Source organism: Neoarius graeffei, chromosome 24, assembly GCF_027579695.1.
Source record: "Neoarius graeffei isolate fNeoGra1 chromosome 24, fNeoGra1.pri, whole genome shotgun sequence".
Lineage (NCBI taxonomy): Eukaryota > Metazoa > Chordata > Actinopteri > Siluriformes > Ariidae > Neoarius > Neoarius graeffei.
The window spans coordinates 14,074,085-14,096,532 of record NC_083592.1 but is presented as its reverse complement, the minus strand read 5'-3'; the positions used below and the strand labels follow the sequence as shown (position 1 = coordinate 14,096,532).

The following is a 22,448-nucleotide window of genomic DNA, read 5'->3' as shown; positions in this document are numbered from 1 at the left end:
CAACACACAATCGAGATGTCTTTTTTTTTGGTCTATGAACCAAGAAAGCAAATAACATTCTGAAATAAAAACTGAAAATAAGGGTGTTGTTTTTTTCTGAATGCATGCAAAAGGACAAACACAGACACTGAGAAGTCCAGTAGCAGGTTTTTATTTATAGGTTTTGTGCAAGGTGATGCTGGTACTGTATATCAAACACTGTGCATTCTGGTGATGGCTCTACAGTGATTGCAATAGAAAAATTAATAAACAATAAGAAAATGTAGCACCTAATATTCTTGCTTCATACCGCCTTATGTCTTAAATGCTGCTACTGTGTTTCATACTGTATGTCTCATACTTGCACACTCCCCTTGGAATTTCCTTTTAGTGTTGGCTTTAAACACAGTACCAGCCAAAAGTTTGGACACAGCTTCTAATTTAATGTTTTTTTCTTTATTTTTCTTTATTAAAATACACTTCATGTCTTAAAGTAATGATGGATGTCGTTTCTCTTTATTTAGTTGAGTGGTTCTTGACATAATATGGATTACGACAGTTGTGGTGTGGAATAGGGATATTTACTGTATTTGTATTATTTATTATTTGCTGTTTGATCTTAAACACATTAAGAAGCGTTCCAGGTAATGACCTCATGAAGCTGGTTAAGATAATGCCAACAGTGTGCAAAGCGTCATCAAGGTAAACAGTGGTGACTTTGAAGAATCTAAAATATGAAACATTTTAATACTTTTTTTGTTTACCGCATAGCTCCATATATGTTCCATGTGCTATTTCATAGTTTTGATGTCTCAGTATTGCTCTACAATGTAGAAAATACAACATATAGAAAAACCTATGAATGACTAGAGTAGGGGTGTCCAAACTTTTGAACGGTACTGTATACAACTACTGGCTACTTTTCTTGATACATTAATGCAATTTTTTTTTTTGCTGCAAAATAAATTAAAAACAAAATCTATAGTCATGGTTGTCATTTGGCAACCAGTCCAGACTGCAGTCCCAGCAATGTGCTTATAGTGAATTGAACCAAGCATGAGAAATGAAAAATACTCTAACAGATGCTCTGGTGCGGCTTTTTATAGCCAATGTCGTGCATTTATGTAAATTATTTAACTGAAAGTACAGTAGCTATTTTTTTCTCTCTCCATTTACCTTCTCTGGTCTGAAGAGTTAAGTGACACCATGGCTTGTTTACACACACAAAAAAAAACCCTTGATGAAAATGTTGCTGCCATTCATCTATGTTGGCTGCATATCCGGATCTTTTGTAAACAAGAAATTTTATGTAGCTGGACCTTCACAATTTGTAGTCAAATACGCGTGATCAAAAATATTAGACAAACAGGGGTAGGTTTCCCAAAAGCATCATAGCACAAAGATCATTGTTAAATAGTAGAGCAAGCATCACAATGAATACACGCTCTCCTAGTTAAGAAGCTCTTAGCATTAAGAGGCTTTTGGAAAACCCGCCCCAGATCAGTTCAGTAAAAACCTTATTGCACTGTTGCATAGGGAATGTAAAGCACTCAAGTGACGTTCCAGACAAAGAAATTGATATAAATTGGTGTGCTTCAAAAATATCCAATCATTTAGATTTACAGTATTTTACATCCATGTCTGCTAAAAGACGAGATAATAATAAAGAAAAAATAAAATAATAATAATAATAATAATAATCTGATGTTTGAAATGTGTCATACTAATGATTAGCTATTAAGTATTTTCCTTCTCTTTCTTTTTTTTTTTAAACAATGCCAAAAATAAATGATTTCTAAAAACAAACAAACAAAAAACCATAATTAAATTTACACATTCTCTTTGCTCAGATACAGCTACCGTAATATACACTGCCCGGCCAAAAAAAAAAAAAAAAAAGTGCCATTTAGATTTAAATAAGCAAATACTTAAGAGCATTTGATTGGATAATTACTGCAGGGATTAATACGTTTCAGCTGCAACAATTCTTTTAACCCGAACTGATGCAGTGAGTAGCTTCTCATTTCTTAAACAAACAATATTGGAAGGTGTATCCCGTACTCGTGGAAAAGATGCTACTGTGTTCCAGAAGGGTGACATTATTGGCCTGGATCAAGCAAAGAAAACAACGAAGGAGATTGTTGAAATGACTGGAATTTGGTTACAAACTGTCTAAAGCATTATTAAAACTTGGAAGGATAGCAGTGAACTGTCAACTTCATGGAAAAAACATGGTTGGAAAATGATCCTGACTGACCATGATCAGAGATCACTTAAATGCTTGGTGAAGTCGATTCGTAATAAAATTGACAGTAGAACTCACGACTATGTTTAATAGTGAAATTAAGAGCATATCCACACTCACAATGTGATGAGAACTCACAGGATTGGGACTAAACAGCTGTGTGTCTATAAGAAAACCACTTGTTAGTGAGACTGATCAGGAGAAAAGGCTTAAATTTTGCTCGAAAGCATAAAGATTGGACTCTGGAGCAATGGAAAAGGTCATGTCCAGATTGACAGGTGTGTCAGGGTAAGAAGGGAAGCTCATGAAGCAATGCACCCATCATGCATAGTGGCCACTGTACAAGCCTCTGGAGACAGTGTTATGATCTGGGGTTGCTTCAGTTGGTCAGGTCAAGGCTCAGCAATGTTATGGGGCAGTAAAATGAAGTCCGCTGATGACTTGAATGACCAGGTTATCATCTCATCACATCAATGGATTTTTTCTTCCCTGATGGCACAGGCATAAAATTAGGGCTCAGATTATGAAAGAGTGGTTCAGGAAGCATAAGGAATCATTTTCACACATGAATTACCCACCACAGAGTCCTGACCTTAACCCCATTGAGAATCTTTGGGATGCTGGAGAAGACTTTATGCAGTGGTTCGACTCTCCCATCCTCAACACAAGATCTCGGTGAAAAATTTATACAACTCTGGACTGAAATAAATGTTGTGACATTGCATAAGTTTATCGAACAATGCCATGCTGAATGTATGCTGTAATCAAAGCTAAAGGCGGTCCAATCAAATATTAGTGCGCAACTTTTTTTTTGGCAGGGAAGTGTAGTAAGCTTTGGTGTTATTAAGGGAAAAAAAACAGTATTTTAAAGACCACTAGATATAATTCTATATCATAATCATGTACATCTACTGTGTTTTCATTACATGTCAGTTACTAGAGACCTACTTCCTGTAATATACATTTGAAATAAATAATAGGAAGTTGTTTTTAATTGTGAGTAAAATACAGGTTACTACTCTTTTTTTTTTTTTGGCAAACCTACCGACATGCTCTCAGTGATGGCTCAGTTTTATTGCCTTATTGAGGCCTGGATTTCCTGACTGCTGAAAAGCATGTTGGGACGATCCACTAGGATGAGCTGCAGTTTCTCACAATACCTGGCTGCCGCGCAAGCTTTCGAACCTGTTTCCACCTGGACTTTTCATGCATCTTGTATCCTGATAAGATTGTAACGACACCTGTAATCAAGTGCATCTCCACCTGACCAGACTGATCCGATATCCGCGAGCTGTATTACATGATTGTTTTTTTGTGCTGTGTATAAACTCGCTAACATCGTAAAAGCACCAAGAACCTCATTTCTATCGCAGGTCCATTTTAGTTGGTAAATGTGGCTTGGAGAGACAGATGCAATTCCATGTGACATAACATGGCTGAAATGCATCTCTGACAAGAAGTGTTTTTGATTTATTTATCCCAATCCAGCCCTTGCAAGTTGGCCTAGTGGTTAGCATGTCCACCTCTGGATCTGGAGATCGCGAGCTCTACTCATGGTCCGGTCATACCAAAGACCATCATAAAAATGGTACCGACTTCCATCTGGCAAGACATGCTGCGATACAAATGTGACTAGGGAGTCAAACTCTTGTGGTTACCAGGGGACTAGCCCCCCCACTGTAACCCTAGCTATATAGGTGAGAGGCTAAGGGCTATAGAAATGGAGATCGGCACCACACCCATTGACACTACACGCCTCAAAGAGCTGGTTAGTACTGGGACAGGAGACTGCCTGTGAAGACCAGATGCTGGCGTGGAAGGGACTTTGATTGAATCCAGCCCTCTCCTGCAGTTATTATTATATAGGGGTTTTACTTACTTGTGATATTTTCTGATTAACTTAGTTATTGTTGCTGCTTGTAATTTAAACTACATTCTCAGGATAAAGCATTTATTGAAAATGAATGAATGAATCATGCAGCACCGCATCATACTCCCGTGTTAATGAAAATGTCTGACAAGCTTCATATCTAACAGCATGAAACTTTATAAAAAAAAAAAGTTTGATTTTTTTTTATTGGGTTCATTTAAATTGCACATGGGTTTGGCCCATGTGCTTCAGATCTGAGGTGGCTACTCTCTGGACTTATTTTTGCTCAGGTTCTGCAGGACACCAGTCACCTAAAATTAACTCTTTCATCCACATGTGGATAATCTCAATCCAGATACAGATCCTGATATCCAGGATACATGTATAAACAAGGTCTTAACTGTTATTGGATCCTTGGACCATGCCAGAAATTCTGCTCCATCGACACCTTTCTATAATCACTTAATTATAATATGCATCCAGTATATATATACACACACAGTAGAATGTTTGGTTCAAGTTAGTAGTCCAGCATTTCAAGCAGAAAACACAGGAATTTTTTTTTTTTACCTTGCCAATCCTTCTCATTTGTTCTTTTAGCCACATTTATGCAACCACACACACACCACAGTCTCCTCCTGTCCTTGATTTACTGTGGCTGTTCTTTGAGCTGTTCCTTCAAAACTCCCATGTCCATGGCTCTCCACACGTGCAGGGCGCTGCTGGAGGTGAGGAAGAGGAAGAGGAGGAAGGCGATAGGGAAGCCCACAGTGTCCACTATGGCTCCAGCTAGGGTGCTGAAACACAGTTTCCCTAACACCTCCAGGGTGGCCAAGAAGCTGTAGTGAGTCGCCTGAATACAAGAAAAAGAAATAATAAAAATTACTGCATCTACACACACATACGTATACAGTAGTGCTTGAAAGTTTGTGAACACTTTAGAATTTTTCATATTTTTGCATACATATGACGTGAAACAATCAGATTTTCACACAAGTCCTATAAGTAGATAAAGAGAACCCAGTTAAACAAATGAGACAAAAATATTATACTTGGCCATTTATTTATTAAGGAAAATAATGCAATATTACATATCTGTGAGTGGCAAAAGTATGTGAACCTTTGCTTTCAGTATCTGGTGTGACCCCTTTATGCAGCAATAACTGCGACTAAACGTTTCCAGGAACTGTTGATCAGTCCTGCACACCGGCTTGGAGGAATTTTAGCCCATTCCTCCATACAGAACAGCTTCAACTCTGGGATGTTGGTGGGTTTCCTCACATGAACTGCTCGCTTCAGGTCCTTCCACAACATTTCGATTGGATTAAAGTCAGGACTTTGACTTGGCCATTCCAAAACATTAACTTTATTCTTCTTTAACCATTCTTTGGTAGAATGACTTGTGTGCTTAGGGTCATTGTCTTGCTGCATGACTCACCTTCTCTTAAGATTCAGTTCATGGACAGATGCTCCTGAGATTTTCCTTTAGAATTTCCTGGTATATCTCAGAATTCATTGTTCCATCTGTGATGGTAAGCCGTCTTGGCCCAGATGCAGCAAAACAGGTCCAAACCATGATACTACCACCACCATGTTTCACAGTTGGGATAAAGTTCTTATGCTGGAATGCAGTGTTTTTCTTTCTCCAAACATAACACTTCTCATTTAAATCAAAAACTTGTATTTTGGTCTCATCTGTCCACAAAACATTTTTCCAATAGCCTTCTGGCTTGTCCACGTGATCTTTAGCAAACTGCAGATGAGCAGCAATGTTCTCTTTGGAGAGCAAAAAGTGTGCATGGCGACCCTGCCATGCACACCATTGTTGTTCAGTGTTCTCCTGATGGTGGACTCATGAACATTAACATTAGCCAATGTGAGAGAGGCCTTCAGTTGCTTAGAAGTTACCCTGGGGTCCTTTGCGACCTCGCCGACTATTACACGCCTTGCTCTTGGAGTGATCTTTGTTGGTTGACCACTCCTGGGGAGGGTAACAATGGTCTTGAATTTCCTCCATTTGTACACAATCTGTCTGACTGTGGATTGGTGGAGTCCAAACTCCTTAGAGATGGTTTTGTAGCCTTTTCCAGCCTGATGAGCATCAACAACACTTTCTGAGGTCCTCAGAAATCTCCTTTGTTCGTGCCATGATACACTTCCACAAACATGTGTTGTGAAAATCAGACTTTGATAGATCTCTGTTCTTTAAATACAACCCCGATTCCAAAAGATTTGGGACAAAGTACAAATTGTAATTAAAAATGTAATGCAATAATTTACAAATCTCAAAAAATGATATTGTATTCACAATAGAACATAGACAACATATCAAATCTCAAAAGTGAGACATTTTGAAATTTCATGCCAAATATTGGCTCATTTGAAATTTCATGACAGCAACACATCCCAAAAAAGTAGGGACAGGGGCAATAAGAGGCTGGAAAAGTTAAAGGTACAAAATCATATCAAATTGCCAAACCACATACTGCATCAACTACAGCATCATGGTACAAAAAAAGGAACAGCTGGAGGACCAAATTGCAACTCATTAGGTCAATTGGCAATAGGAATAAAAAATCTTTTTGTATAAAAAGATCTGAATAAAATATGGAATTTTGAAACTTCCACATCATTGCATTCTGTTTTTATTTACAATTTGTACTTTGTCCCAACTTTTTTGGAATCGGGGTTGTAAAACAGGGTGTCCACTCACACCTGATTGACATCCCATGTGACTGAAAACACCCGAGTCTAATTTCACCATCAAATGAACTGCTAATCCGAGACATTCACATACTTTTGCCACTCACAGATATGTAATATTGGATCATTTTCCTCAATAAATAAATGACCAGGTATAATACAACCCCGATTCCAAAAAAGTTGGGACAAAGTACAAATTGTAAATAAAAACGGAATGCAATGATGTGGAAGTTTCAAAATTCCATATTTTATTCAGAATAGAACACAGATGACATATCAAATGTTTAAACTGAGAAAATGTATCATTTAAAGAGAAAAATTAGGTGATTTTAAATTTCATGACAACAACACATCTCAAAAAAGTTGGGACAAGGCTACTGTGAGACATCCCCTTTTCTCTTTACAACAGTCTGTAAACGTCTGGGGACTGAGGAGACAAGTTGCTCAAGTTTAGGGATAGCCGAATGTTAACTCATTCTTGACTAATGTAGGGTTCTAGTTGCTCAACTGTCTTAGGTCTTTTTTGTCGTATCTTCCGTTTTATGATGCGCCAAATGTTTTCTATGGGTGAAAGATCTGGACTGCAGGCTGGCCAGTTCAGTACCCGGACCCTTCTTCTACGCAGCCATGATGCTGTAATTGATGCAGTATATGGTTTGGCATTGTCATGTTGGAAAATGCAAGGTCTTCTCTGAAAGAGACGTCGTCTGGATGGGAGCATATGTTGCTCTAGAACCTGGATATACCTTTCAGCATTGATGGTGTCTTTCCAGATGTGTAAGCTGCCCATGCCACACGCACTAATGCAACCCCATACCATCAGAGATGCAGGCTTCTGAACTGAGCGCTGATAACAACTTGGGTCATCCTTCTCCTCTTTAGTCCGAATGACACGGCGTCCCTGATTTCCATAAAGAACTTCAAATTTTGATTCGTCTGACCACGGAGCAGTTTTCTACTTTGCCACAGTCCATTTTAAATGAGCCTTGGCCCAGAGAAAACATCTGTGCTTCTGGATCATGTTTAGATACGGCTTCTTCTTTGAACTATAGAGTTTTAGCTGGCAACAGCGGATGGCACGATGAATTGTGTTCACAGATAATGTTCTCTGGAAATATTCCTGAGCCCATTTTGTGATTTCCAATACAGAAGCATGCCTGTATGTGATGCAGTGCCGTCTAAGGGCCCGAAGATCACGGGCACCCAGTATGGTTTTTCGGCCTTGACCCTTACGTGCAGAGATTCTTCCAGATTCTTTGAATCTTTTAATGATATTATGCACTGTAGATGATATGTTCAAACTGTTTGCAATTTTACACTGTCAAACTCCTTTCTGATACCGCTCCACTATTTGTCGGCGCAGAAATTAGGGGAATTGGTGATCCTCTTCCCATCTTTACTTCTGAGAGCCGCTGCCACTCCAAGATGCTCTTTTTATACCCAGTCATGTTAATGACCTATTGCCAATTGACCTAATGAGTTGCAATTTGGTCCTCCAGCTGTTCCTTTTTTGCACCTTTAACTTTTCCAGCCTCTTATTGCCCCTGTCACAACTTTTTTGAGATGTGTTGCTGTCATGAAATTTCAAATGAGCCAATATTTGGCATGAAATTTCAAAATGTCTCACTTTTGACATTTGATATGTTGTCTATGTTCTATTGTGAATACAATATCAGTTTTTGAGATTTGTAAATTATTGCATTCTGTTTTTATTTACAATTTGTACTTTGTCCCAACTTTTTTGGAATCGGGGTTGTATTTTTGTCTCATTTGTTTAACTGGGTTCTCTTTATCTACTTTTAGGACTTGTGTGAAAATCTGATGTTTTAGGTCATATTTATGCAGAAATATAGAAAATTCTCAAGGGTTCACAAACTTTCAAGCACCAGCGTAAATGAGTACACCCCCTTTGAAAAGTAACATTTTAAACAATATCTCAGTGAACACAAACAATTTCCAAAATGTTGACAAGGCAAAGTTTAATATAACATCTGTTTAACTTATAACGTGAAAGTAAGGTTAATAATATAAACTTAGATTACACATTTTTCAGTTTTACTCAAATTAGGGTGGTGCAAAAATGAGTACACCCCACAACAAAAACTACTACATCTAGTACTTTGTATGGGCTCCATGATTTTTAATGACAGCACCAAGTATTCTAGGCATGGAATGAACAAGTTGGCGACATTCTGCAACATCAATCTTTTTCCATTCTTCAACAATGACCTCTTTTAGTGACTGGATGCTGGATGGAGAGTGATGCTCAACTTGTCTCTTCAGAATTCCCCATAGGTGTTCGATTGGGTTCAGATCAGGAGACATACTTGGCCACTGAATCATGTTCACCCTGTTCTTCTTCAGAAATCCAACAGTAGCCTTAGATGTGTGTTTAGGATCATTGTCATGTTGGAAAAGTGCATGACGACCAAGGGCACAGAGTGATGGTAGCATCTTCTCCTTCAGTATAGAGCAATACGTCTGTGAATTCATGATGCCATCAATGAAATGCAGCTCCCAGACACCAGCAGCACTCATGGAGCCCCACATAAGGACACTGCCACCACCATGTTTCAGTGTAGGCACCATGCATTTTTCTTTGTATTCTTCACCTTTGTGACGCAATACAGTTTTGAAGCCATCAGTTCCAAAAACATTTATCTTGGTCTCATCACTCCAGAGTATAGAGTCCCAGTAGTCTTCATCTTTGTCAGCATGGGCCCTGGCAAACTCTAGGCGGGCTTTTTTGTGCCTGGGCTTTAGTAGAGGCTTCTTTCGTGGACGGCATCCATGCATGCCATTCCTCTGCAGTGTACGCCGTATTGTGTCACAGGAAATAGTCACCCCAGTTTGGCTTTCTATTTCTTTAGATAACTGCAGTGAACTTGCAGGCCGATTTTCTTCAACCTTTCTCATCAGAAGACACTCCTGTCGAGGTATTAACTTCCGTGGATGACCTGGACGTCTCTGTGAGATGGTTACAGTTCCATCTTTCTTAAATTTTTGTACCACTTTTGCTACAGTATTCTCACTGATAAGTAAAGCTTTGCTGATCTTCTTGTAGCCTCCACCTTTGTGGTGTAAAGAAATTATTTTCTTTGGGGAATTCTGAGGAGACAAGTTGAGCATCACTCTCCATCCAGCATCCAGTCACTAAAAGAGGTCATTGTTGAAGAATGGAAAAAGATCGATGTTGCAAAATGTCGCCAACTTGTTCATTCCATGCCTAGAAGACTTGGTGCTGTCATTAAAAATCATGGAGCCCATATAAAGTACTAGATGTAGTAGTTTTTGTTGTGGAGTGTACTCATTTTTGCACCACCCTAATTTGAGTAAAACTAAAAAATGTGTAATCTAAGTTTATATTATTAACCTTACTTTCACGTTATAAGTTAAACAGATGTTATATTAAACTTTGTGTTTTCAACATTTTGGAAATTGTTTGTATTCATTGAGATATTGTTTTAAAATGTTACTTTTTAAAGGGGTGTACTCATTTACGCTGAGCACTGTGTGTGTGTATATATATATATATTATATATATATATATATATATATATATATATGTGTGTGTGTGTGTGTGTGTGTGTGTGAGAGAGATACCGTATATTATTTATTTATATATATATATATATATATATATATATATATATATATATATATATATATATATATATACATACACACACACACACACACACACAAGTTATCAGCTCGTATACTGTGAGTAGAGAAAAACAAAATTGCAGAGTGTGTTGCTGAACCAACAGAGGATGAAATAAAAAAACTACTCGAAAACAAAACCTCAAAAAAAAAAAAGGAACAAGAGTGCTCTGAGAGCACAATATCCGCTGCTGGCAACTATGCCATAAGTCTGGTAAAATGCGACTGAATTGAACGAAATTGCAATATGCATATTGCCAACATATAACAAAGAATCCTGTCAAGTTTCGTGAAATTGATTTTGCTTTCCACACTATTGCCATTATCTTAACCAGCTTCATGAGGTAGTCACCTGGAATGCTTTTCAATTAACAGGTGTGGCCTCATCAAAAGTTAATTAGTGGACGAGTTTCTTACCTTCTTCATGCGTTTGAGATCAAACAGCAAATAGCATACATGTCAACCTTTGGTCAATCAAACCTGTATAACCAACCTCCAAAATCTGTATTTCCCTTATAAAATCCGTATAAGATGCAAATTAAAATAATTTACCTAAAATTTGAATGATAATTAACAATGATATATCCCAGTTACTTTTTATTCAATATTAATAACAATAAACCTTCAGAATGGATACAAAGCTCCAATGTTTGACAAAAACACAAAGTGTTATCAGCGTAGTTACGAAGGAAATACTTCGTTGTTTGGAGACAGGTTTCACCGAGCAGCTATTATGCACGAGACTTCATATTAGCCACAAAGACAGGAAAATCTGTTCGTAAAATTATGTTATAATGACCAAATACAATGAAAAGTATTTTTCCAGTCTCACCTGTGAAAGGTAATCCCATGTGATCTCGTTTGGATGATAAACCTGTTGGTACAGTTAAACGCAGCACATGAATGAGGCATCTTTATTCTCGGCTACTGTCTCGACGTTATACCAGAGACGGGTGAAGAATCTCCACTTTGCCACATCCAATATGGTGGCGAGGATGACGTATGATTCTATGCAGAAGGCGGTGTCTATATGTCTATGACTTCACGGTTGGCGGGATTCTCGCAATGCGGTGTGCGCATGATCAAAAGTGGAATGAAGTCTCGCTACCATAAGATAACGCGCGATTTCATAAGACTCTTTACTGGCTGTCTGTGGTGTACAGTACGTTTGTAAATGTTATGCGCTCTTTTATCATCGTGGGAATTGATTATAGCTCTAAATAAATATTGAAGTTTTTTTTAAAGAATCCGTATAACTTTATTTGTACGCCCGTATACTACGTTTATTGAATCAAATCCATATAAAATACGGACATTCCGTATAGGTTGACATGTATGAAATAGTAAATAATAAAAATATAGTAAATAGCCCTATTCCACACCACAACTGTAGTAATCCATATTACTGTATATCAAGAACCGCTCAGCTAAGTAAAGAGAAACGACATCCATCATTACTTTAATAATGAAAACAGAGCTGGTTAGACATATATACGCAAATCCAAAATGGCTTCCTATTGGCCATATAGTGCACTACATATGGAGTGAAACACATTAGGTTTTGTTCTCGCATGTTTGTAAGGGATGTAACCCTCTGCTGCTCTGACATCATGTGAACAACCTGAAAAATACATTTTGTTGAACCCAAAGAACCTGGTGTAAACCTTGTGTGATTGGAAATAGCTGCATGGAAACTTTGCTAAGATTTTGTATGGTTCTCTGAACACTAAGCGTGCACTCAAGACACTTCTCTCGCTCGCGCAGATCAGCCACTAGAGTCAAGTGAAGCACTTTTATTTCTGCAGACTTGTTTAAAGTGTTCTGTTTCTCTCTCCGGAGCTTTGCACGAGCACTCACAGTATCACCTTTCTGTCACCCAATACTGCCTTCGGAACACCAATGGACTGATGACCGAACACACACACACACACACACACTTGCGCACACAGGCTACAGTGATATGTGCAGCATATCATTATTGAAACTAAGAGTTAGAAGACTAAAGTAACTAAAAAATGTATCAATTCAGGGACAGATTGACATTTCCTCAGCCTTTCCTGTATGTACTTTAATGTGTCAAGTGCTTTATGTATTTATTATTATTGTTCTTTTTTTTTTTTACAAATTTACATTTGTAATAAGAAAATTCACGAACGTGCTCCTTTTAAGCCGTTTGATTGACATTGATGAGGCGTCTATGAAAAAGAAAGCAGTGCTTCGTTCCTCTTGATGTGTCGATATGAAAGCTCCGAGCTCACACTACACGGTCGATGAGTGACACAGGAATGTGCTTGTGAAGATCTCGAACTGTCTGCGAGAGGTAGATGTGCAACAGGGACGAGGCCAGAGAGCATTCGCAATTCAAATCTGTCGCAATACAAACACGCGGTGAAGTGATACGGGGATTCAGACATGCCGGCGTGTTTGTCACTGCGTTCTGTATTAAACAATATCCGTGAACAAAAACACCTACTTTGACTTCATGCAAGTGAGGGGTAACGGGAAAAAAAAAAAAATCCTCAATTTTTTGGCTGCATGAAATTGAAATTTAGGCATCAGCACTGCAGAAATGACAGAGTGTATATATTAATCCACTCATAGCTACAAATGGTAATCTCATCTTCCTATAAGAGCATACACGGAGTGTTTTGTTCTTTATGTAACCATAGTAACGTATGCTGCTGGTTATGTACTGCACTGATGGTGTTTACGTGGTTTGTGTGTTGCATCTTTCCCCAGCTGATGGAAAGACACTAAAAATATGCCATTTGGATGGAATGGTTTAGAAACCTGGTCTTAGATCATCAGCATCAATGTTGCATGGCATCGTAGGACATGGAGAGAGGTTTAGGATGGGGTGTGGTACCTGGATGCTCTCCTCAGCTCTCTGTGTGCAGTGCATCATGCAGGTAAAGGTGAGCGTTGTGATGAGGCCTGCGATAAAGTGCTGCATGCTCAGACTCAACACTGACACGCCTGTGAGAGAACAGACACACACACGGTCAACTGGACAGTGTCATATGTAACAGACGAGACTTATACCTTTATGCTTCTTTGGCAGTGAAAGTCAAAAACAGAAATATAGCTGCAAGCAGCGATGAAGGGCCTGAGCACCTCTGGCATACTAAATTTGGCATGAATCCAACAAACCGTGTAGGAGGAGAATGTCAAAATGTAACACGTGTCAAAACGCACAAAACCAAAAGTAACTCACTTCCTGTTGAGTATGGCTAATACAATGTACATTACAATTTTGTTCATCTTGGGGCACCCTATATACACACCTACCAAATTTGACACAGACAGGTAAAACTATATACCAGGCAAAAGTCTCAATGACATGTGGGTGTGCTATGGAGTCCCCTGGACACTCCCAGGGCCAAGCTTCTATCCCTGGGTAGTGGTGGCCAGGACTGATGTGTGCACCAAATTTCAGGAGTTTTCGCCCATGGGAACCACCTCAAAAATGGCCAAGTCTTGAAGAAAAAAATATATATAATAATAATAAGAAGAGGAAGAAGAAGAGCTGCTTTAGGAAAACTGTAGGCACGAGCACTGGAGGTGCACATCCTCCAGTGTCCACCAGAGGATGCTGCACCGAGGTGCAAGGCCCTATTGTTTTCCTAAAGATTGTTGTTCCTAAAAATTATTTTCCTAATAGCTTCGAATTATTTCCTGAATTTAGATTTATATTTAATCCTCAAGTTATACGCAAGTGTCCAAGGAGCAACTCATTTCATTTTATCTTGGACATAGTCTAATATTTCATGCTGGCTCTAATCTCAATGGGCCTCATCAACAGCCAATGGAAATTGCGAGGAAGTAAACAGGAAGTGAATGTCAAAAGGTGGCGGACAGACACTCAAACACTTCAACATGCTACGACAGGTTACCATAGTAACAAGAGCGCGCATACTTTTGAGAAATGTTTGAACCAGAGGTCAATCTGGTTCAGCTACAACAGTGTTTTTCTCAATGACCGGGCCACGGCCCACTAATGCCATCTAGTGGGCCACAAATTTTAGTTTCCCAAGGTGAAGCTAATTTTTACTCGGAGTAGGGTGCAATTGCTGGGTTGCATCTGACGTCACATCCGCCTCATTAAGCTACGGTCACACTACAGTACAGCTCGCGATGCTTTGCGATGGGTTATCGATGAAAACGAGGTGTTTTGGTGGTGATATATACGTGAGCTAAAAGTTGTGGTCACACAGCAGGTGAACACTTGACTATCACACCTTTGCGCGCTTGAGCGGCCACGCCCACTCACAGAACATGTTGTGTGCGCTCTTGGGACCCAGTCGTTATGGGAAACACCAGATACTGATTTAAGCGCGATCAGCACACGCAGATATGGATGGTGTTTTCACAGAGGTTTTGCGAAGTATTATCATTATCACTGTCACATTTGTTTATAACGCTGTTTAAATACTGTTTTATGATCCTGCTTTTGTAAATATCACACCTACTAATAAACACTCTTCGTGCACTTAGACCTGTCTACCGCCGTCTATCTTGTAGTGTCCTGATCACCAAATCTTTAACCCAGCCACATATAAAAACATTGTACGTCTCTGTGCTCTTCCAGGTTTTCATCTGTGCGTCCGTGTAGAATGATGTCTGCAGCACCAGGTAGTTTGAGATGTCGGGGAACTCAATGGATGGATAATTTTCCAACTCATAGGAAAAAATCCTTCTGGTTAGCATGTAAGGATCTATCCCACTGAGTGGTTTCTATATCCACTTCTTTTGAGTGTACTTCTTGGTTTTAATAACTTGCTTGTTTGCTGAACACAAACATCGCACGAGACATCCAGGATGCATGTAATGGTGGCAGGGTCGGTGAAAGTTGTCGTCTGTCTAACAAAATGACGACCATGTTACACGCGTTATGCACCACTGACTCCTGTAGTTTCAACTCAAATATTTTATCTCATCTCATTATCTCTAGCCGCTTTATCCTGTTCTACAGGGTCGCAGGCAAGCTGGAGCCTATCCCAGCTGACTACGGGTGAAAGGCGGGGTACACCCTGGACAAGTCACCAGGTTATCACAGGGCTGACACATAGACACAGACAACCATTCACACTCACATTCACACCTACGGTCAATTTAGAGTCACCAGTTAACCTAACCTGCATGTCTTTGGACTGTGGGGGAAACCGGGGCACCCGGAGGAAACCCACACGGACACGGGGAGAACATGCAAACTCCACACAGAAAGGCCCTCGCCGGCCACGGGGCTCGAACCCGGACCTTCTTGCTGCGAGGTGACAGTGCTAACCACTACACCACTGTGCCGCCTCAAATATTTTATGAATAAAGTTTTTTTTTTTTTTAATTTCTCAGATTAAATAACACCAGTTAACCTAACCTGCATGTCTTTGGACTGTGGGGGAAACTGGAGCACCCGGAGGAAACCCACGCGGACAGGGGGAGAACATGCAAACTCCACACAGAAAGGCCCTCGCCGGCCACGGGGCTCAAACCCGGACCTTCTTGCTGTGAGGTGACAGCGCTAACCACTACACCACTGTGCCGCCTCAAATATTTTATGAATAAAGTTTTTTTTTTTTTTATTTCTCAGATTAAATAACAACCTGACAAGGTACACTTTAGTGTGTTCTCTACTCTGGTTCCAATAGCTTTTTCTGAGTAAAATCTACATGATATTTTGTTCAAACGGTTTGAGCCAATTTATGCATTTAATTTTTTTTTCTGTATAATATTTGAAATTCTTTTCTTTCTCTGTTGAGAAGAGTTCCTAGATTATTATTATTATTTCCCTATGAGAAATCATGACTATTTTTGTAAATCTTTCTGCTCAAAAATTAATGTCCAGGTTACAGGCATGATGCCAGATTTTCACGGTTTTCAATGCAGTCTCCTGCACAGCACAGTGTGAGAGTTATCTCCCCCTTATGATGGATATACCAGGGTACTATAATTATTAATTATAACCCATATTTAAAGCTCTCCTTGCAGTTGAAATTTTGAGTGGCATGTCACAAAGTAGTAACCCCTTATCACAGAAAGATCCTTATTTTATTTTTACCTATAATGGCCCTAATACACCATCGTAGAATCGTGTGTAACCGAGACATGCCCCTGTTTTTCTCAAACTCCACCCTGAATGTATGACAGTCTTTTTTTAAATGTGTGATTAATCTCTATCTATGCCGTCCACCAGGACGTCCCGCTGACAAGACACGACTTTTCCATTGATCTCTGTCCATCATTGCAGTTCCTGAGTGTTCGTTATTCCAGTTGTCTATATACAGTACATGACTCGTCTTCACCCTCTGTTGACTTTACCTTCAGTTTGTTGGCCGTTTCTTCTTCATGTCTTACACAATGTCCTGCCAATCTCATTTGACGCTGACTAACCTTTGTTGATATTTTGGGGAGTTCCCCGTACACGTTCATTTGTGAGGTGATGTCTCCAAGTGACACTGCGTACCATCCTGAGCATCCAGGTGCAGCATCCATCAAGCAGCTTCTCAAGAGTCTTTGTGAGCGTCCATGTCTTGGCACCATAAAGAAAAACAGATTCAACTGTGGCAGCAAATAGGTGAATTTTCAGTTTTCTGGAAAGTTGGGAGGACTATATTTTGCGTAGCTTGTGACATGCACTCCCTTCCTTACAGAGAGATCTTTCTCTGTGCTTTCCGTCCAAGCTCCCAAGTATTTAAAATTGTTTGTTCTCCCCGTGTCTGCATGGGTTTCCTCCGGGTGCTCTGGTTTCCCCCACAGTCCAAAGACATGCAGGTTAGGCTAATTGGTGGCTCTAAATTGACCGTAGGAGTGAATGAGAGTGTGAATGGTTGTTTGTCTCTATGTGTCAGCCCTGCAATGACCTGGCGACTTGTCCAGGGTGTACTCCGCCTCTCTCCCATAGTCAGCTGGGATGGGCTCCAGCTTGCCTGCGACCCTGTAGAACAGGATAAGCAGCTACAGATAATGGATGGATGGATACCACTTTTAGCTTCCTCCCATCTTTTGCTGTAACCTGTACCGGCTGACCCTGGTTAAATGGTTGTATTTCCATTTTCTCTGAGTTGCAGTGGAGACCAACCTTCGCAGCTTCTTCCTCTAATCTAGATAGCAGTTCCTGAGCCTGGTGTGTTTCTTCAGTGATCAATGCAATATCATCTGCAAAGTCTAGATCTGTAATAATTGACTACGTTTACATGCACATCCAAATCGAGCTGCTGTCGGTAATTGAGCTGAAGGTCCCAGCAGGGTGCCAGAGAAATCCAATCGTACATGCACACAATGAAATCGGGCTATTGTGTGAGGTGCATTGTGCACCCGAGCCACAGGTGGCGTTACACGCCCCATCGTGTTGGTACACTTCCGGTTGTCGTCATGAAGAAGAGCTATTCAAGAGTGTAAACAAAGTTATCAGTTCCGTGTTCTCCACTGCGCGTTTTTCTCCCGTCCATGAATTTTAATATATTCAACTCCTTAAGCTGAATGAGCATGAACTCTGTCTCCTCATTGCTCCAGAAGTGCACGTTTCTGCTTGCCTGTGGCAGTGGGGGCGTGGTCAAGCGCCGGTCTGTGACAGGAGGGCGGGACCAGGGAAGGTGAGTGGCAGAATCACTACACCTGACGGTAATTAACCTGTGTTTGTGTGTCTTCCCAGTAACCGCGCCCTATTTAAGGAGGCAGAGGGAGAGCAGAGGGGAAAGCTCATCCCGGGACTAGAACACAGCGCGCGCGCGTGTGTGTTTCTCTCAAGAATAAAAGTAGGCTGTTAAACTGAAAAGTCTGACAATAAAAAGCCTATTAGTACCAGAAGCTTTGTCCTGCCGTCCTCTGTGCTCCACCCACACTTCAGAGAGCTCTACATCGCCATTTTCTCTTCTTCGTTTGTTCCTCCTGACCTCTTCTGCTGCTCGCTACTACTGTTGTCATGCCGACCGAGGCTGTTGTGTTTCCCGCTTGTGGTCTCGTCACTTCCGGAAGGGGCAGTAAGTAGCTCGACTACTAGCTCGATAGGGTATACATGCACTAAGTAGTTCGGCAGAAATCGCATAATCTAGGTCGTGTAGCTCGATTCCGAGAAATCAAGTTCGGTTCAATTTCAGCCGAATTAAGGTGTATACATGGCATTTTGAACTTCGATTTCAGTCGAGCAACGGCAGAAATTCGATTCTCTCTATGTGCATGTAAACGCACTGAATGTTGGTCCTGTCCTTCTGCTTCTCCTTCTCTCTAACTGGAAACCCAATTCTTCTTCTCTACAGCTCTTCTCGTGACGAAGTTCAATACAATTGCAAACAAATATGGAGTGAGTGTATCACCTTGGAGGACACCCGCATGAATCTCGAAGAAATCTGTTGTACCATTGGGAGTGATAACTTGCTTTTGTGTTTTCGTAGAACTTAGCAATCATAGCAACAAGTTTAGGAGGGATGTTGTAAGCTTCTGGTATCCTCATCATTTGTCCCCGATGCACTGAATTGAAAGCCTTTTTGAAGTCTACAAACACTATTATTGCTTTCCTGTTATGACTCTTCACTCCTTCAACAAGCCTTCTGATTAACTCAACTCTCAATACGCCCCTTAGTGTCTCGAGTCCTGTTCTGATTACTGGATATCCCGACCAACATGTTTTCTGAATTTCCACTTTTCCAGACCCCTCTTAAATAGTGTGTGTCGCATGTTTTTCAGCAGTGTGTGTGTGTGTTTTCATAATAAAACAGTAAAAGCTGTTTGTGTGTTCCACAGTCTCGTCCCAATTGCTCTCAGTTAATAAGAACAAACTTACTTGTTACTTGTATGAGCGTAGAGTGATGAAACCGTGTTTTAAAAATATAAATCGACAAATACAATTCTATTTTTTTTTTTTTAAAGTGAAGTCAACTTTGCCTATCAAGAATTCTGCATAAGTTCTCCAGCAACCACAGGCAGTCATACAATATTGAGACATGTTTTCATCAGGATGTGATTTGTAAGGATGGAAAGAGGAGGAGGAGTTGATCTGGTACAGAAAGGAGATTTGCTCTGTGGAGAAAGAGACAGGGAAAGAGAGAGAGAGAGAAGAAAAAGACAGTGACACAAACGCGCTTGCTGACAAAAACACCCCAAAGCCACAGCTTCATGGGAAACAAAGTAAAAAAAAAAAAAAACATAAAAGTGAGTCAGCTAAAACCCAGCCGTGATTTCTCTTTTTATTTTCATTAAATAAACATACGAAAAACCACGAGGGGGTGCGTGTGAGACAGAGACCGACAGAGAGAGAGAGAGAGAGAGAGAGAGTCAAGAGCAAAATGATTCATTTATCAAAAGTGAACAGTGAGAGCGCTCAAGGAAAAATATTGTTAGCTTCGAGATGGAAACAGTGATAGAGAGAGATATCAAATTACCAATACTTCTAAAACTGCATATTGTCATGTCACCATCAAAAATACAAACTTCATTTCCCATGATGCTCACTCGAAAATAATCAACAATGGAGCGGTGTAATGGAGTTACTGCTCCGCTCCAAAGTCTATTATTAACCCACACACATCCCAAAAGTTTTTTTCCCCCCCTTATACCACAATGACTTGCCAACACTGCCATCTCTGCATGGGAGGGGCGGTACACTCCCATTTCTCTGTCAATCACAGTGACACTAGCCTATCAGGGACATCTGTGAGCTCAGGTATGGAAGAGGGCAGACAGTGCTTTCCTCTGAGTGCGTTTGTTCCATTGCTCTGAGTTTCAGAAGAAGCTTCATGCGTCTCAGAGTAAGTACGTCTCATAGGCAGGTGGGTGGAAATTGGAGGATTAACAAATTAGGGAGGAAATAGAAAAGGGGAGGGGCGAAAAATGAATTAGGCCACACCCAGATGCTTCTCAGTCTGTCTTTTGAGCTGTATCTGCTATTTTTTAGTTTCGTTCCTCATTTAGACACATTTAATAATAAAACACTCATATGGTCTGATAAAAACATACTTTCAAAAAGTTTATGTCTTACTATGTCTAAGTCAGAAATATAAAACCTAGTTATGCAATAACTAGCATCTTTCCCCAGCTGATGGAAAGACACTAAAAATACACCATTTGGATGGAATGGTTTAGAAACCTGGTCTTAGATCATCAGTATCAATGTTGCATGGCATCGTAGGACATGGAGAGAGGTTTAGGATGGGGTGTGGTACCTGGATGCTCTCCTCAGCTCTCTGTGTGCAGTGCATCATGCAGGTAAAGGTGAGCGTTGTGATGAGGCCTGCGATAAAGTGCTGCATGCTAATACAATACTAATACAATACTGTTGCCTGAGAACCAATAAGGAAATATTTTGCCTGACCAGCTGAGGAGAGAGAGAGAGAGAGAGAGAGAGAGAGAGAGAGAGAGAGATTGTGTGCGCGTTACCTTTCATTAGAGGAGAGGGCTCGAGTACAGTGAGTAGCGAGCACTGGAACACCATGCCGATGGTCCGTACCACAAACACACGCCTCATCAACGTGCTGATACTGAAAACACACACAATTTCTATAGTCATTTAATAATAATAATAATAATAATAATAATAATAAAATCAGTTCAAATTATACAGCACCTTCCTCACACCCAAGGTCGCTTTACAACTGGGGGAAAAAAATTTAAAAAATGTTTTTGTAAATTTATTTTTGTGTATTATTTATATATACATTTCAATTCTTACTACACACACACACACACACACACACACACACACACACACACACACTTGTCTCGCTATCCTTGTGAGGACCTTCCACTGACAATTACTATTGCAGTTAATTAATGCTGTACCTGCACCTAAACCTAAACCTAACCCTCACCTTAACCTCAGTAATGAAAAGGAAACTTTTTGGCTCTTTTTATTTATCTATCTTATTTTATTTATTTATTTAAAAACAACGCAACAGCAATTTCCTTGTGGGGACCATCCAAATGTCCCCACAAGGTTAAAATTGTCAGATTTTACTATCCTTGAGGGGATATTTGCTCCTCAGTAGTGTATAAAAGACACACACACACACACACACACACACACACACACACACTTCTCTCACTATCCTTGTGAGGACCTTCCATTGACACAATTATTATTGCAGTTAATTAATGCTGTGCCTGCACCTAAACCTAACCTCAGTAATGAAAAGGAAATATGTTTTTGGCTCTTTGTTTAATTTATATATTTTTGTTAAAAAAAAAATCAGCAATTTCCTTGTGGGGACCATCCAAATGTCCCCACAATGTCTAAATTGTCAGATTTTATTATCGTTGTGGGGACATTTGGTCTTCGGTAGTATATAAAAAACATAGACACACACACACACTTTTTGCCTCAGACAGAGTAATTGATTCACTGTTAGTCAGTTAAAGAGCCTCCTGCTGAGTTTTGTTTCATGGCCTAATCAATAACACAACATGTCACTGGTTGATTAGACTCATCCTAATTAGTGACCATCAGATGCCACACACACAAACACACTATTATCTCCTAATGCCAATCAGAGCACCCAGTGGACTCTATCAATCATGCAAAAATAAAAATGTGTGCGCGCGCGTGCTATGGGACATGACTGTTCGTGTCCTTAGAACTTGTATCCAATATCTGGTGCTTTTTTGGTGAAAACAGATTGCAGTCCTACAGCAAGTCTGCGTTTACTCTCTCACTGCTCAGTTCACATAAAGTCAGGACCACATACTGAATACATCATACATCGGATACTTTGCTCGACATAAAATTTTAAAAATAAATAAATAAATAAAATAAACCCGCTGGCATGGTTACGATATTTTCTATGAGATGATGTTTATTTTGGAAAGAGTCTTGAGTACCAGAGAGTCTTGAGAAGGAGTGTGACTTCAGCTCTTGCACTGTGCTACAGTGTTGCTGAGTACTGTGCTCCAGTCTGGAGCCGCTGCTCCCATACCAACAAAATAGATGTTCAGCTGAACTCAGCCATGAGAATAAATCACAGGTTCCATCAAAGCCACACCTACAGCCTGGCTCCCTGTGAT

At 40.1% G+C, this 22,448-nt stretch overlaps 1 protein-coding gene across 5 annotated transcripts in view; it reads right to left on the bottom strand.

Moving 5' to 3' along the window:
* Positions 1 to 135: 135 nt before the first annotated feature.
* mfsd3 (major facilitator superfamily domain containing 3) overlaps positions 136 to 22,448 on the bottom strand; it is a 38,366-nt gene continuing 16,053 nt past the window's right edge. For 2 of the 5 annotated variants that reach the window (XM_060906749.1, XM_060906750.1), the window contains exons 4-7: positions 20,829 to 20,929; positions 13,327 to 13,436; positions 11,293 to 11,334; positions 136 to 4,947 (exon numbers count right to left, since the gene is read on the bottom strand). In XM_060906749.1, the coding sequence (XP_060762732.1) occupies positions 4,744 to 4,947; positions 11,293 to 11,334; positions 13,327 to 13,436; positions 20,829 to 20,929 (457 nt within the window). In that variant the 3' untranslated portion in view covers positions 136 to 4,743. Of the gene's footprint in view, positions 4,948 to 11,292; positions 11,335 to 13,326; positions 13,437 to 20,828; positions 20,930 to 21,015; positions 21,044 to 22,448 lie in introns of all 5 variants that reach the window. The other 3 variants (XR_009651388.1, XM_060906753.1, XM_060906752.1) reach the window with 3 other exon arrangements.